The 17,669-nt window shown below is 42.5% G+C and overlaps 1 protein-coding gene across 6 annotated transcripts in view; it reads left to right on the top strand.

The window, feature by feature from the left end:
• Abl2 (ABL proto-oncogene 2, non-receptor tyrosine kinase) overlaps positions 1 to 17,669 on the top strand; it is an 85,961-nt gene that overhangs the window by 51,912 nt on the left and 16,380 nt on the right. For 4 of the 6 annotated variants that reach the window (XM_051147633.1, XM_051147627.1, XM_051147631.1 and 1 more), the window contains exons 2-4: positions 9,718 to 9,780; positions 11,160 to 11,330; positions 16,973 to 17,268. Coding sequence is in view for 5 of the 6 variants with exons in the window: in XM_051147627.1 (XP_051003584.1) it covers positions 9,718 to 9,780; positions 11,160 to 11,330; positions 16,973 to 17,268 (530 nt within the window). In the remaining variant the exon portion in view is untranslated. Of the gene's footprint in view, positions 1 to 4,593; positions 4,944 to 9,717; positions 9,781 to 11,159; positions 11,331 to 16,972; positions 17,269 to 17,669 lie in introns of those variants that run through there. The other 2 variants (XM_051147628.1, XM_051147632.1) reach the window with 2 other exon arrangements.

Below are 17,669 nucleotides of genomic sequence, written 5' to 3' on the forward strand. Positions count from 1 at the left end.
GGTGGTTGGAAAACTGTGACTGCTGTAAAAACAAAAAGACAGAAAATTCACTGACTTCTCTCCTGTTTTCAGACCTCCTATTCAGATAGCTAGACTCTTGAATGTACAGCAGTGTACAACACAGGAAAGCAAATGATAATTAACTTCATGGAGTCATAAATATGTGTAAAGTTGTGCTGAAAATCTGTCACATTTTAACATCAAACTTTACCGTGAGGAAGTAGGCCCTGGTAAGCAGAAAGATCGGTAAGAGACTCCTGGTCACTGGTTCTCCACCTTCCTAGTGTTTCGATGGTCTTAGGCAAACCCCTGTGATCTAAATGGAAGCGTATAACACGCGTTAAATTTTGACCTTTTTCCCCATGGTGTAATGCTATCAATGGTTGTTTATCATATCATGTATTTTGTTCTTTATTACTTAATAAGTCTTTTTTATAGATTTATTTTATTTATATGAAATCTCTATCTGCAGGTATCTGAATGTACACCTGCATACCAGAAGAGGGCATCAGATCACATTATAGGTGGTTATGAGCCACCATGTGGTTGCTGGGAATTGAACTCAGGACCTCTGGAAGAGCAGACAGTGCTCTTAACTGTTGACCCATCTCTCCAGCCCCTACTTAATAAGTCTTAAGTGTGCATACAGGAACTGACCTGGAGGTTGGGTAGCTTCACTTTTTATTCTTAGGGATGATGCTGGGATCCATTATGTGAAAGGTTTTGTGTAGATGTGCATGGCTTCAGTTGCGTCTTTGCCTGTCACTGAGCGTGGGCCTAGAGCTTACTAGTGAGTGTTCTCAACGAGCTAAATCTTCAGCTTTCCTAGCCCTTCAATTTTATATTTCTAAACTTTAACAAAAGTACATGGATGTTCTATTACTCTGAAGAGACACCATGACCATGGCAACTCTTACAAAACATCTTAATTTGGGCCTTGCTCAGAGTTTCAAAGGATTAGTCCATTATCATCAGGATGGAGAGTGTGGCAGCAGGCAGTCATGATGTTGCATCAGTCACTAGAAGTTTTACAACCTGGCCCACAAGTCCACCCCAGTGACACACCTCCTCCAACAAGGCCACCCCTCCTCAGCCTTCTAATCCTTCTCAGATAGTTCTACTCCCTAACTATCTCAATATTTGGGGGACATTCTCATTCAGACAGCCAGTGTTGGTGAATCTGTGAGTTTGTGTACATGTATGCGGTGCCTTCAAGGACAAAAGGGCATTGGATACTGAAATTACAGGCGATAAACCTACTTTATTTACCACTGAGCCATCTCTCCAGACTCTAGATTTTCAGACTCGGTGTTCCAGAATTCCACATTTCCCATTCCACCTAAATATCTTCCTTTAATAATTCTTCTAGAGCCTGCCTTCTGGCATTGGCTTCTGGCTGATGATGTGTCTTTTTTACCATTATTTTTGAAGGATTTTTTTAAAAAAACTTTTTTATGTGTAAGGATGTTTTGCTTCCATGTATGTCCGTGCATCACTTGAATACAGTGCCCACTCGGGTCCAGAATGGGGCTTTGAACTCTGCTGGAACTGGAGTTATAGATTGGTTTTTAGCCCCCATGTGGGTTCTGGGAACTGAGCTTTAGATTTATGCTTCAAAGTGTTGCTTTCTACTTTCTAAATTTACTTATTCATCAAACTTGCTTCTGAGTATGCATGGCACTTACCCACGCTCTCAAGCTTAAAACTTTTGTTTTCTCCTTCTGCTATATATCTAAGCAGTCTTGAGCCCTGTGGCTTCCATCTGTGAACCACGTCTTTTAATACATCTGCTCTTTCTTTGTCTACACTGCTGTCACTGCACTGCAAGCCAACATGACCCTACTGGTGAGTCCCAGCAGTTTCTCATTTCCTCTCTGTATAATCAGCCCCTCTTCCCAAGCCTCCTTCCTCTTGTGGAAGTCAAGCCTTAGGACTCCCTGCTTAGGGCAGTCCACCGGATTTCCTTTTGTAATGGAATAGAGTTCCAAATCCTCAAGCGCTTTTACTCTGGCAGCCTCAGGGACCTCAGCAGTGGCCACACACTTCATTCTCTGTACACCAGGCTCTTCTGCCCTTTCTGCGTCAGTGGCTTTGCCTCTGAGGATCTCCTTCCCCCCACCCCCAAGGATGCCTGCTAAGATTCTTTTACTCCTGGTCCGGGTTGTCACTTTCTGTTTTTGTTCTTTTTGTTTTGTTTGTTCTTTGTTTTGGCTTCTCAAGGCAGGGCTTCTCTGTAATAGCCCCTAGCTGTCCTGGAACTATCTTTGTAGACCAAATTGACCTCCAACTCACAAAAATTCACAGCTCCTGCCTTCCAAGTTCTGGGATAAAAGGCTAAAGGCATGTGTCACCATACCTGGCCATTCCTTGCTTTAGAGTGTTGCTTAAAACATTGGTGAACAATGACAATGCTATTCTTTTTTGAAAAAAGTAATTTTTAATGAAAATGTTATTCATAATGATAATGGATCTGATATTTTAGAATTAGTACTCATTGTTAAAATTTCTTGGTTTTAAGACAGTAAATGATCATTGAAGCTCAATCATTAAATGTGAATAACATAAAATTTGCCTTTATAGCCATTTTCACTGTAAGATTAAGTTTATTCACATTTTTGTGCCACTTCTTGTTTTCTCATGATAAAGATACAGTAGTAGCTTTGTAAAGTTACAAAGTTATACAGTTAGTTTCATTGAAAACATAGGTTTTGGTTTTTAAACTGTTGTTGATTCATATGTTAAAAGTTATCTTTCTATAACATTTAAGTTTATTCCATTTATATAAAAAGTCAATGTACTTTATATAAATAGAATTATGAAATATTTGCCCCTTTGTGTTTTGGCATATATCAAATTTTATTCCTTTTATGCTTGAATAGTATTCCACTATATATACATAACCACATTTGTTTATGCATTTACTTCTTCTATAGTGCCAGGCCACACTATAAAATTATAGATGGCTTGAGTAGATTTACTGATTGAACAGTATATTGTCTGGGCATGGTGGCACTCGCCTCTGATCCCAGCACTTGGGAGACAGAGGCAGGTGGATCGCTGTGAGTTCGAGGCCAACCTGGTCTACAAAGTGAATCTAGGACAGCCAAGGCTACACAGAGAAACCTTGTCTCGAAAAACAAAAGACAAACCCCACACAGAACAGTATATTATATGATAGACTACGTATGAGCAGAACATGGGTTATGGAGATATGCTGTCAGAACAGTTTTATAGCCCTCCTAAAGAGAGATCCCACCTGGTATTTGAACTTCTGAGACATTATTGAAGTAGCCTTTAGTCACTTAATTCTTGTTTTCCCATGATGTGGGTACAGTAGGTTTATAAAAGTTAGTTTCAATGAAAACATAGGTTTTGGTTTTTAAAATGTTATTGATTACATACATCAAAGTCAGTCTTTCTCTTGCAATGTTAGTTACAATTTTTATTTCTTATTTACTTATTTTTTCGAGACAGCGTCTCTCTTGTTAGCCTTGGCTGTCGTGGATTGCTTTGTAGACCAGGCTGGCCTCAAACTCACAGTGATCCACCTGCCTCTGCTTCCTGAATGCTGGAATTAAAAGTATGCACCACCATGCCCAGCCCCACAATTTTTATTTTTATTTTATTTTAATGCAGGTATTTAGGTTCCACTTTCTTGTAACTTTTCTGTGCTACTTTTATTGCCCTAAATAAATGGTACATAGTAGGTAGTTAATAGTCTATGCAGTGGGTCTTCCCAGCTGTACAGTTACAAGTTCTGTCTTGTGTTGTTATTAATATGATTGGTGCTGTGGTTGAAGGTTTTTGAGATATGATCTGTAGCACAGGCTGGCTTTGAACTTGCAATCCTCCTGCCTTCACCTAGCCACTCTCTGTTACAGATGTGTGCTACCATGTTCTCTGAATTATTTTGTAGGCTGAACTGTTTAGTTATTCATTACTTACTTTACTAGTTTATGTTTCATAAATCATTCTGACTCTTTTTGTTTGTTCTGCTCATACGTAGTCTATCATATAATATACTGTTCTGTTTGGGGTTTGCTTTTTGTTTTTCAAGGCAGGGTTTCTCTGTGTAGCCTTGGCTGTCCTGGACTCACGCTATACACCAGGCTGGCCTCGAACTCAGGGCACTCTGCCTGCCTCTGCCTCCCGAGTGCTGGGATTAAAGGCGTGCGCCACTATGCCTTGCTATCATTCTGATTGTTAAAGGCTTAACTTTTATGTAACTGTTCCCTCTATCCTTAAAATTAGGCTTTTGCCTTTCTACATGTCAACGTTCCATTTTCAGCACTGTGTGCCCTGCTTGTGTCTTGCATTGAGCCACACAGGCTGTTCCTTAGAAAGGCAGTTAGCTGCTGTCTGCTTCTGCCTGTGCTTGTGAGTCATGCTCTAACTATTTGTTTGACTTTGGATTTGTGGTTTCTTGAGCTAACTGGAGTGATGTAAAAGATGAGTCTTGTTAGGCGTTTCCTGTCTTTTCATAGTGTTTGGTGTTGAAATGTAAACAGTTTTTCTCCAAGGAAACGCTGAGTAATCTCACCTCATTGTCTTCTTGGAACTGGAACTTTCTATACCTACTAATAGTAGCTGATTATTGAACGGTTACTGTTGTGTGACTGAAATAGCCGTTGTACCACCCCCACCCCCAGCCCTGAGCTTTGGAGTACCTCCACCCTTACTCAGGTCTCCGCCTCTGTGGGTTGAACTTGTCCTTTGTTCCTTCTGGCCACTGAGTACTTGAGTAATGCCCCACGTGGATATTCCCGCCTGAGAGAAGTTTTAAGGCTTCCTCATTAGAACAGTTTACCTTTCAAGCTGCTTGGCCAAAGGCATGGTCCTGGGGCCTGTTCAGCTGCCACTCACCAGTTACTGCAGAGACCAGGACCCTTTGCTCTCCTGCCCAAGCAGGGATGCCTCAGAGTTGCCTGTGGCCCACGTGACAGGTACGTTTAGAGATGAAGACGAGGCCGGTGGGATTGGATGTAGAGAACACAGTAATGAAATATGGCTTAATCTGTTCCTGCTACCTGCATTTGTGGTTGGGGAGGTTTATATGGCTTGTTTGTTTGCTTTTTTGGGTTTTAGGGGGCAAGATCTCACAATGTGAGCTTGGCTGTCCTGGAACTGAGGGAGAGATGCCTACTTCCCCCAGCACTGTTGAGATGTGTGCTGCCATGCTCAGCCTTGTTTTGTTTGAGACAGAGTGGGCAGCTTGTTGATGTAGACCAGGCTGGCCTCAAACACAGGTCTCTGCCTCCTGAGAACTGAGAGTAAAGGTGTGTACCACCATATCCAGCCTCCTGGACTTTTTTTTTTCCAAGACAGGATTTCTCTTGTAGTCCTGGCTGTCTACTTTGTGGACCAGGCTGGCCTCGAACTCACAGAGATCTGCCTGCTTCTGCCTCTGCCTCCCGAGTGCTGGGATTACAGGTGTGCACTACCACACCCGGCTTACTAGATTTTAATAAATACTTAATGAATGGAAGAATATGAATAATATGTAAAATGTTGTTAGATGAAATGTCTTGATTGAAAAAATTAAGCTAAATTAAAAACTACAAATAATATATCCAGCTAAAATAATTTTTAAAAGAGGTATGAAAATTATTATATACATAGGATAATCTTAAATCATATAAAATAATGAAAACACTTTGAGGAAATAATTACTGCCTGACAAATTTATAATGAAAATGATTTTTTTAAAAAACCCTGACTGAATAAATATTGAAAATGTGTTTTATAAGCTAAACATTAAATATCCAAATTCCCTACAAATTTGAATTTGTTTCTGTTTCATTATTCTAGATTTTAAGTATGTTGCTGGTGTGTGTGTTTTGTCCAACAAGTGTATCAATAGAAAGATAACAAATTCTTCTTTTTTGGTTGTCAAAATATTTCTGTTCCCTAAGACCTTTTCACATGTAAGTAGAGTTTGGGGCCTTCTTTCCACAGTCCGCCTCTCTAGCAGTAGGTTAACTGAAAGAATTAGTTAAGTTGCTATCTAAATTAACCAACTTTCATTGTTCAGAAATTAAAATTCTAGCCCACACACTGACATGGGAGTGGGCGCAGCACGTCTGACTCACGGGTCTCGCCTGTCTTAACTAGTAGCACAAGGCGCAGACCGGGAGTTTCCTTCCCTTCTACTCTGTTCTTTCGTTTGCTCTCATTTCTTTAACTCACTGCTCCCCAGCCTTCCTGCTAAGGTCCCTTAACTCTGTGCTTAGTCTTGGCATCAGGAAGAAGATATTTTTATTTTGTTTGCTAGTGGGTAGGATGGTTTTTTCTGTGGACATCCTGTGCAGACAGATTAGACAGGAACTTGTTCTACAAGAACAAAAGAGTGAGTGGGAAGAAGGAAGGAAGGGAAGAAGGGAGATCTGTAACAGCCGGAGACTAGAAGGGCGCCTGGGAACAGAAAGGCTGTCTGCTTGGCCTGGGCTCTTCTAGGCCTTTTTCCTTAGGCGTTGCATTTACCCTGCACTTTATTACTTCATTTAAGAGCTGTGCACCATTGGTTGGCTTTTATTAAATTTATTAAAAATTTTAAAAAGTTAAAAACATTTTTGTGTGTGTTGATTATATTTAATCTCCCGCAACTTCCTGTAGCTTTAAATTTTACACAAAATTGTTCTGTGAACTCCATTCTTTTCTCTTTTGTCAAACAATATGGGTTTGAAGGTAATAGCTTACCTTTAATAGCCCTCCTTTGGTCCTGGAGTTCCTCTGCAGAGCAGATATTTCCCTGTGCATTGGCAGTCGGCAATGCAGAAATTTTGTTCATCACATTTAAAGGAGCGTCCAGTGTAAACTGAGCTGCACAGGGCTTCAGAAGGTTTGCTGCTCTCTGCCAGTAGCACCTGCTGTGAGTTTGTGAGCTGCCTTTTGCTGTGTATTGCTTGGTTGGTTTGGACATGGGGTCTTCCTGTGTTGTGCAAACTTATGTGATGTGGGACTTAAGACCCTGCTTCCTTAGCCTTGGCAATACTAGTGTTACAGCTGTGGGCCACCATGCCTCTCACGCATAAGCTCGGTGGTGGTGCATTAGCCGCAGTGTACCGGCTACTGTTCACTATTCAGTGAACAAATAAGAGAATTCCTGTCCTCATAAAACATTGCACCCAGGAGAGTTAGGTAGCACAGGTGCATAGATATAATATGTAAGCCAATTGTGTGATATGTTTTGTGGAACACACTGGGAACTAAATCAGGAAAGGAAACCTGGGAGATGTTGTTAGGGGTAATTCACTTTAGAATAGGATCATCAGAAAATGTCATCCTCAGAGGGTTACATTTGAGTGAAATGTAATTGGGACAATATTTTAGGCCGAAGAAAAGGCCACTGGGGAAAAGGCAGGGTGTATACCTGTCCTGTTTAAGCAGTAGTAGGAAGGTAGTGGTCAGCGTGAAGCAAGGCTGGGGGAGAAAGTACACTAAGGTTGGAGGGGGCTCAGTGTTTAAGAGCACACCCTACTCTAGCTAAGGACTGTTGTTCAGACCCAGTGCCAGGTGGCTACAGCCTTTAACTTCAGCTCCAGCGGATCTGACGCCCTCCTCTCACCTCCGTGGTCACCCATACACGAATGCAGACATACAAATAACACATACACACAGTTTTGTTTTTTTAAATCTTTAAGAAAGAGAGACAAGGAGAGAAAGAAAATCTGAGTGTGATGTTGTACACCTCTAATCCAGGAGTGGGAAAAGGAGACGGAGGTGGGCCTCTGAGAGTTCAAGACCATCCAGGGCTACATAGTGAGACCCTGTCTTAAAAAAGAAGAGGAGGAGGAAGAAGAGGAAGAAAATGAAGAAAAGATGATGATCATCATGGTGATGGTGATGATAAATTCGGCAAATTAAACTGTGAGGGACCTGAAATGCTCTTTAAGGATTTGATTTTTACTCTAAAATTGGAACCGATCAAGAATTTTAAACAGAGTTACAAAATAGGACTTTTTTTTTTTTAAGCTTTAAAAGGAACACACATAGACATAGAAATCAGTAGCTTAGTGAAAGAGTGTTGATAGAAGTGAAAAACCATGAGTGAGAAATTGATAGACTTGGCATGTTTTAAAAGTTTTTGTAAGTTAGTGGTGATGGTGATGGTGGTGGCAGTGGGTGCATGCCTTCAATCCCAGCTCTTGAAGGCAGAGGCATTCGGATCTCTGAGTTAAAGACCAGCTAGGCTTCATAGAGAAATCCTGTAAAAAATGTTTATGGTAATTCATATATGTGTGTGCATTCACATGTGAGGTCTAAGGACAGTTGGCAACAGTAGGTTCTTCTGCCTTGCGGGCTCTGGGGATGGAAGGATGGAACCAAGGTTGTCAAGCTCTGCAGAGGCGCCTTTACTGCTACTCCCCAGCCCCTTTTCTCTGCTCCGATAGATGTTTTCCTTTCTGAGAGTGAGAATGCAGTCATGAATGGTTACAAAGGTTGTGGCCATAGCACCTGAAAAGATAGAATTACCATTGAATGAGATGGAGAGTTCTGGCACGAGGTGCAGGCCGGAAGTGAGGTATGCACTGGAGAGCAGCTTTGCTCAGTAAATTCCAGCAGTGTTACTGGTGATTTCTGGCCTTTGTGTTTAGAATCCATGCAAAGTACCACTTGTGTGTTTGCTCATATTAGCTCTGTGGATCTTAACTTTGAAGATGCTGGGTTTCACAAAATTTGGTAGACACACACACACACATATGCTACTTTCGTCTTTGTTGGGTTTACATTGGTTTCAGCATCTTCTGAACACTACAGAAAACCAAGTTCTAAATGTTAGTTAATGGGTAGTTTGGTTTGGTGTTTTTTTGTTTGTTTGTTTGAGACTGGGATGGGTGGAGGGATGGGTTTCTCACTATGTACTCGTTAGACTCCTGAATAGCCAGAAACCTGCAGCTCACAGATCTGCCTGCTCTGCCTCCCCAGTGCTGAGATTAAAAGTGTGCAGCACCACACTCATCTGGTTAGTGTATTTTAAGATGAAGATACGTTTCGTTGTCCCATCGCTTGCATTTTTGTGTAAGTTGGCTATCATGCAACTAACAGTTATTGAGTTCAGATTATGGAACCTTTGGGGGAAAGTGATTGTTATCCTTAAATACATTTTGAGGTTGGGAAAGAAATCTAGAGAGGAGGGATTAATGCACTACTCTTTCAAGAGCACACAGAGGAAATGCCTGTGTGGTTTCTCGGGGAGACTGCAAATTCACAGTGCTGAAAAGTGAGGAGTCAGTTAGTCAAGACAAAAGTAGGAAGGGGGGCTGGGGAAATGGCTCTTTCAGTGAAGTACTTGCCTTCAAGCATGAAGACCTGAGTTTGACCTGCAGAACCCATGTTTTGAAAAGCTGGGCATAGTGACACTTGTAATTCCACTGTTGGGAGGCCGCCCACTAACCTACTTGAGTCCTCAGCCAGTTAGACACCTATTTTAAAAAAAAGGTGGGTGGCTCCTAACAAATAACAACAAGATTGTCCTCTGTCCTCCACACACAAAGATGTATACCTACTGTGCACATGCACACAGAAGAAGAGTGGGAAAAGCCATTACAATGGAAGTGTAATGGGCTGCAGGAACAGCGGCCCAGATGAGGGGGGCGTGGTGTGGGGAGCGGTGACGCAGAGAAGAAGATCGGAAGCCAGGAATGTGGAGACAGGAGTTTGATGATGAACTCTTAAAGGGGCTTAAGAGTGATGTGGTCCAATTTTTGTCTTAAATAGATCGTTTTGCCAGCTGTGTGGAGGATGGATTTGAGGGAGACAAGACTGGAGGCAGTAGTCCAGGTGAGATCTGTTGGGGATCTGAACAAAGGCTTTGATGGAGATGGAGAAGAGGGAATGACTTGAAACAAAATGGAACCACAGATGCAAAGCTGTTTCCCCTTTCAAATATGGCTAAATGAATGTTTAATAAACTGGGAAAGAGACAGAAGAGAGATGTTACCTGACGTAGATGGGCCATCTGCCTTGGCAAACAGCCACGGAACACAGTCCCTTGCACCAAGGAAGTTGCTATTGAAAGAACAGTGGGGTTTCTTTTTGTTTGTTTGTTTGTTTATTTGTTTTGTGTAACCAAACTAGGGTATGAGAATCAGGTAATTTTAAACAAATGTAGTACAGGGTTAGATTCAGAAACTATAAAGTCTTGGGGAAGAAACAAATCTTAGAAGGCTTTAGCTGGTGTGCATACTTGAAACTCAGGAGTACATGGTGGCATTTGCTAGAACCTTGATTAAGTTACTAATAGTTTACAAAAATCTACTGCCCAGGAAAGAAGATTTGAGTTTTTAAAAAATTAAAGAAGTGAACAGTTGTAAACTATTATAACATAAAAAGATATTTTGGATGCTAACAGTATTTTGTGCTAAATTAAAATGTATTTCTTTTTCTTTCTTTACTGTTTTTGAGATAAGGAAGGTCTCACTTATCTCAAAGTGTAGTAGTCTAGGCTGGCCCCAAATTCCTGGCCTCAGCCTCCTGAGTGGTGGGTTACAGGTGTGAGCTGCCATGCCCGGCTCAGTAATGCCTCGCTTTGTTCAGCACAGAGTGTCAGGATTTATCTTGATAGAAGCATTGTGTCTGTGTTTGTTATTTGTAAATAGAGGATCTTGATTTATATGATACTTCTTGAGAAACTTACTTCCCCCTTGTTTGTTTTATGTGAAGGCATATACAAGCACCTACCTAGCTTAAAAGGTTTTCTTAACTTAACATCCATATTTCAGGCCATTACCACACTAGCTGGGTGTGAAGAAGACTCCTGTAATCCTAGTACTTGAAGTGTAGATGGCAGAAGGATTAGAAGTGCAAGGCCACCCTCCACTTCATAGCATCTTTGAGCCTGGGCTATTTGAGATCCTGACTCAACCCACCTTCAAAAAGCTGCAAGTCATTAGTACAGCAAAGCAGCACGCATGCTTTATAAAGCTAGTTAGCACTTTTTTGTAAGTGTTGTTTCTCAGTTTTAGAGGACTGCACCTTCGCTCTTCGTTTAGGTCTGATTTAGAGCAGGCCTGCCTTGAATTCACTGGTCAGTGGAGGGTGACCTGGAGCTAACTCCTGGCTTATTTGTAACTGACAGTTCCCAGTATGAGCAACACTTCACACGCTGCCCTTGCACTGGCTTGACTCACCGGCCTCCGTTCCTTTGTTGTGTCTTGCAGAAGTGCTGCACCGCCCTTACGGCTGCGATGCTGAGTCTCAGGCACTGAATGAAGCCATCAGGTGGAGCTCCAAGGAGAACTTGCTGGGAGCCACTGAGAGCGACCCTAACCTCTTTGTTGCACTTTATGACTTTGTGGCAAGTGGTGACAACACACTCAGTATCACTAAAGGTGAGACTTCTTTCAATTCTGCCTTACAGCTTTCTTGGTGGCAAGGAAATGAAAAGCCTGTGCTGGCTGAGCCACTGATGTTGACCAGGTGATTGGTGCCAGGGCACGTTTGTTTTGTTCTCTTTTATGTGCTTCCGAACTGATGCCTTAAAAACAGTCAGCTCTATTTCCAGGATCTATTAAGAATAAAATGACTTAAAACACCTGAGGAAAAAGTCCATATTGTTAGATTATGTACTCTAAATCACGGCCAGCAGCATCTGTTTACATTGAATGTGACTAAAACAGTGTGCAGTGCAGAACCCTCCTGCCACCCAGAGGCACTGCATGTGGGCTGGCTGCCCCTCTGAGGACTGTTAGCAGTCCATAGTGAGACTAGGAGCTCATACCCAAAGTGTAAGCCAACCCCCTCTCAGGTAAGTGCACTGCTGTTTAGTTTAGCAACATTGTCACTGTTTGGAGCAAGACTTTCTGTAGAGAGAGAGAGTAGTCAGTGCTTAGATCAGATACATGGTTCTTACTTTGTTGTTGTCCAACTCTCAGTTGCACTGGGCTAGACAGCCAGCTTGTTTCTATGGGCCAGTGAAAGGAACAGTTAGGAAGGGTCTGTCCTGCTGTAAAATCTTTAAGAGAGTAAGAAGCCAGACACAGTGAGCACACCTGTAATCCCAGCACTCAGTAAGCTCGAAGCCAGCCTAGTCTACAAATCAAGTCCAGCACAGCCAGGGCTACACAGAGAAACCCTGTCTCAGAAAACAAAAAAGAGGCAGGGGAGAAAATAAGATTATTTTCAGTGGTCTCTAGAAAACACTAAGAACATGATCCGATAAAAAAATCACCAATTTCTTGAACAGCAATGAAATAGTGGGACTTGTATGAGAAAGAATAAGACTGGGGACATTCTCACTGTACTCGTGTTCTGGGTTGGGTTAGTCTGCCTGCACTGCTTTGTTTTGTTTGTTTGTTTTTTGTATCGTTCCAATTTTTTTTTTTTTTTTTAGTATATGTGCTGCCGAAGCGAGCACGTTTGTTTGTTTTTTGAACCTGTAAAGCCTTCTACTATGAGAAAATGTATTCCAAGATACTTAACTAATGAAATGATTACAAGTGATTATTTGTTTAGTGGAGATGATGATGCCATGGCAAGTCAGCTGATCTTCCCTGACTGGGTGTAAATGTTTCTATATGATTTTTTTTTTTTTTTAAACAAATATCCATTTTCTTTCCAGTGCTGGGGATCAAACTTTGGAACCCCATGTAAACTAAGCAAGTACTCTACCAAAGAACTACAAACCTAGCCCTAGTACATCCATTTTTAAGTGCTTTCAAATTTACTAAGAGCAGAATTCCTTAAAACTGAAATTCTTTAAACCTATTTTTTTCACTTAGTCAATGTGTATGAGCCTTTTGCCTGTCTTGATACATGTGTACTGTACATATGGTTGGTGCCCCGTGAAGATCACAAGAACGGCTGTATCTCATGGAACTAGAGTTAGAGATGGTTGTGAGCCACCATGGGTGCTAGAAACCTAGCCCAAGTCCTCTGGAACAGCAGCCAGTGTTCTCTCCAGCCCCCAAACCGAGTTTCTCAGACTGGGGTACAGGTATGTTTGTTCAGAGAGGGTGAGTGTGTACACCAGAGACACAGGGAAAGGGACATGCAGGCTCTCCTCTGCTCAGCCAGGAGGGTTCTGTTTATTGGTGCCAGTGTCAGGATAAGAATGCATGTGGAGGGCATGGGGTGGAGGGCATGGGTGTGCACGGAACAACAGTTTTTATGTGGAGTTTGAAGCTAAAGCAAAGGACTTCTCAGCCATGTTCTGTTGTGTGGTAGCTCTTTACATGGCTGTGTCTTCTGGGTACCTATAATGATAATTCAGTGGAGGGTGTTTGACGAACATTATTGGCTAGGTAAAATTTCCTCAGCACTATTTTCCAAGATAGTCCACTCACCTGGGAAACATTGACCAAGTCTTACTAATTAGTTACAGTAGCTATTAGTGTGCTGCTCAGGGACCTGGAGCTTCCAGCCTTTATATCATGGTTGACAATGGTTCCTCTAAAAACCAGGTTTTTCATGGTTTTTATTAATATAAAGATGTCATGCTAAAGCTTTGTTGTTGTTATTGTTGTTAATGCTAATGGGGCAGGGTCTCATGTAAGCTAGGCTTGATCTTGATATGAAACTGGCTGGCCTTGAACACCTAATGTTCCTGTCTTTATATCCCAAGTATTAGAATTAGAGGTGCTTGATATCATGCCTTTCTATTCATATTTTTAAAAATATTTATTTAATTATTTATTTATTATGTATACAATGTTCTGCCTGCATGTATACCTGCAGGCCAGAAAAGGGCACCAGATCTCATTATAGATGGTTGTGAGCCACCATGTGGTTGCTGGGAATTGAACTCCGGACCTTTGGAAGAACAGGCAGTACTCTTAACCTCTGAGCCATCTCTCCAGCTCCTCTTTCTTTTCTTTTCTTTTTTGCGTTTTTTGTTATGTTTTGTTTTTCAAGACAGGGTTTCTCTGTGTAACCTTGGCTGTCCTGGTCTGACTTTGTAGGCCAGGCTGGCCTTGAACTCACAGCGATCCACCTGCCTCTGCCTCCCGAGTGCTGGGACTCTTTCCATATTTTTAAGAGGAAAAAAAACCTTTAAAAAAAATAACACTTAGCCAGGCAGTGGTGGCGCACACCTTTAATCCCAGCACTCAGGAGGCAGAGGCAGGTGGATCTCTGTGAGTTCAAGGACAGCCAAGGCTACACGGAGAAACCCTGTCTCAAAAAAAAAAATATGATGATGATAATAATAATACTTAGTTACTTTTTTGAAGGTGATAGTTTGCTTGAGTTAAATAAAGAAAAGTTTTGGGGCTGGAGAGATTCCTCAGTGGTTAAGAGCATGTGCTGTTCCCACAAAGGATGCTGGTTCAATTTTCAGCAACCAGTGGTGGCCCACTCCATCTCATCCACTCCTCTAGCTTCCTCAGGCACCACATACGTACATACACGGTATACACAGCTACACACAGGCAGAACGCTTGTACACATCGTACATACACGGTATACACAGCTACACACAGGCAGAACGCTTGTACACATACGTACATACACGGTATACACAGCTACACACAGGCAGAACGCTTGTACACATCGTACATACACGGTATACACAGCTACACACAGGCAGAACGCTTGTACACATACGTACATACACGGTATACACAGCTACACACAGGCAGAACGCTTGTACACATCGTACATACACGGTATACACAGCTACACACAGGCAGAACGCTTGTACACATCGTACATACACGGTATACACAGCTACACACAGGCAGAACGCTTGTACACATCGTACATACATGGTATACACAGCTACACACAGGCAGAACGCTTGTACACATCGTACATACACGGTATACACAGCTACACACAGGCAGAACGCTTGTACACATCGTACATACACGGTATACACAGCTACACACAGGCAGAACGCTTGTACACATCGTACATACACGGTATACACAGCTACACACAGGCAGAACGCTAGTACACATCGTACATACACGGTATACACAGCTACACACAGGCAGAATACTTGTACACATAAGATAGTTTTTTTTTTAAAGTTTTGTGTTGAACATCTGCGATCCCCGCATTTTGAGATACTGAAGCAGAAACATTGTTGGCCAGAGTGAAACTCCGTCCTGTGCTGACATGTGCAGTGTCTGCGTCCCTGTCCATTTTCATAGTAGTCAAAACCTCCAGAGAAGAGTCTATTTAAGGGGAGGGGGAGAAAGAAGAAGAAAGGGGAAAAAGCACAAAGCACAAAACTCAAGAGGTTTTGGCTCTCTCCTGATTATGATGACCTGTGTTGAGCAGTTTGGTTTTAGTGTGTAAGGGAGCAGCAGTGTGGATGCGTGTGCACACATGCCTGTGCATAAACTCCTACCCTCGTGCACACCTTTAGTTTCCTAGCAAGTTCCTTTCTTCTGTACACATAGTTACCTACTATACACACATTTGTGGCTATCCACCACAGTATCAGATACTCACGTCTGACTGTGTATGCATAGCATGTAAGCTCCTGCATGGGCCTCTGGGTACTTTCTCTCATGTTTAGGTGTCTCGGGTGAAATGATAGTGGCTAATAGAAAGCCATCTTTTCATAACCATTTCTGTAGGCCACAGGAGAAAGGTAGATGGCTACCATGACAAGTCTGAGTCTTCTTCGCCAGCCTTGGCCTGGTGTCTCCTGAGCCCTATACTACAGGCGGCTCCCCTCTGCTCTCCAGCTCTGATAGCAGCTGGGAACTCTCTAGAAAAGCTCGTACCTCTTGGAAAGAGGAGCCTCCAGTACTACAGAGTCCATAGATGGACATTTAGGTTACTGTTCTATGTCACTGTCTGTGCTCCAAGTATGGGGCAAAGTGTATATTGAAGTCTACACCAGATGTTTCCAGTTTTAATAACAATGTCAAGAGATTGAAGCTGGAGAGGGTGCAGTGGCACATGCCTGTAATCCTAGCAGAGGCAGGCGGAGCTCTGAGTTCAAGGCCAGCCTGGTCTACAAAGCAAGTCCAGGACAGCCAAGAGAAACTCTGTCTCAGAAAAAAAGAGACAGATTGAAGCTGATAGAAAGACTCACCAAGTGGTTGGGATTTGGGGTCCCAATGTTAGTGCTCTTTTCTGTTTCAGCAGACTAATTTTAGAGGAATGGAAAAGAGTGATTCATTCTTTATGGGAAATAGGAAGAAACTGAGAAAATGGAACGTTTAAACCTTGAGTCCTGGAAACACTTGAGCTTTGAGAGTCCTCACCAGCCCCTCCCGCTGCCTCCTCTCAAGAGTTCTCTTCCTGAAAACTCCTTGTGTTGGAGCTTGGGAGTTTTGGAGGTGGGAGGTGTTTGCTTACATTGACAGCTTTGTTGCCTTGGTATCATCTCAAAATCTAAGTAACTTTGTATTTCACAAGTCTTGTTCATTAACACTGAATGGTATGTATGTATGTATGTATGTATGTCATGTATGTCTTTTTTTTTTTTTTGGGGGGGGTTTCTTTTTCTTTTTTTTTTTTTTTTTTTTTTTTTTTTTTTTTGGTTTTTTCGAGACAGGGTCTCTCTGTGTCAGCCTTGGCTGTCCTGGGCTCTCTTTGTTGGCCTCGAATTCACAGCGATCCACCTGCCTCTGCCTCCCGTGTGCTGGGATTAAAGCCGGGCACCACCACGCCCGGCTTGTCATATCTATTTTAAGTGAAAATACATTGTACTTTTCTTTTGAGGAGTGAGTACTATCCCAGTGTTAGAACATGTCTTTGATCCAGCATTCGGGAGACTGAAGAAGTCATGAGTCTGAGGCTAGCCAGTCTAGGCTACATGAGACTCCCACAAAGGAAGGGTAGGCAGGTGGGCTAGGTGGATGGCTCAGTGGCTAAGAGCACTTACTGCTCTTTCAGAAGACTGGAGTTAGGTTCCCAGTGCCCGTATTGGGTAATTCAAACTGCCTGTTACTCCAGTTCCAGGGGATCCAACACCTTTTTCTGGAACACACACACAAGGTTGATGCTATACTGCTTGAGTCTGAAAGAGTCTTAACATTTTTTTTCTTTCATTTTGTGATATCTTCATGGCTAGGTGAAAAGCTACGAGTCCTTGGTTACAACCAGAATGGCGAGTGGAGTGAAGTTCGCTCCAAGAATGGACAGGGCTGGGTGCCTAGCAACTACATCACTCCAGTGAACAGCCTGGAGAAGCATTCCTGGTACCATGGGCCCGTGTCCCGCAGTGCAGCAGAGTATCTCCTCAGCAGCCTTATCAATGGCAGTTTCCTGGTACGAGAGAGTGAGAGCAGCCCTGGGCAGCTGTCCATCTCACTCAGGTATGAGGGTCGTGTGTATCACTACAGGATCAATACCACCACAGACAGCAAGGTAAGACCTGTCAGCAACCGCCTGTACGTGGGGACTGGCTGCTCAGTGGAAATGTACTGGACAGGAATAAAGTAGAAAATCATTCTTAGTCTGATGTAAAAATAAAGTATTATCTAACTTTGTGAATCTGGGGTTTCTAGCATGTTAGAGCTTGCCTTTTTCAAAACAACTCAATAATACAAGTTAAACATTAGAGATAATTAAGGCTAAACCATATTTGAAGTTGAGGAATGAGAGATGTATACAGGCTAGCTGTTTAATCATCAGCACATACAGCAGCTCACCAAGGACATAGAGGTAGACGTTACAAGTCAGCCCTAAGCCTTTGGTAAGGAGATGGGCCTCCAGGAGAACGGTCACAGAGTAGCAGAGTTCGGAGACTGGGGGTTGTCACTAGTGTA

This window comes from Acomys russatus, chromosome 6 (assembly GCF_903995435.1).
Source record: "Acomys russatus chromosome 6, mAcoRus1.1, whole genome shotgun sequence".
Classification (NCBI taxonomy): Eukaryota; Metazoa; Chordata; class Mammalia; order Rodentia; family Muridae; genus Acomys; species Acomys russatus.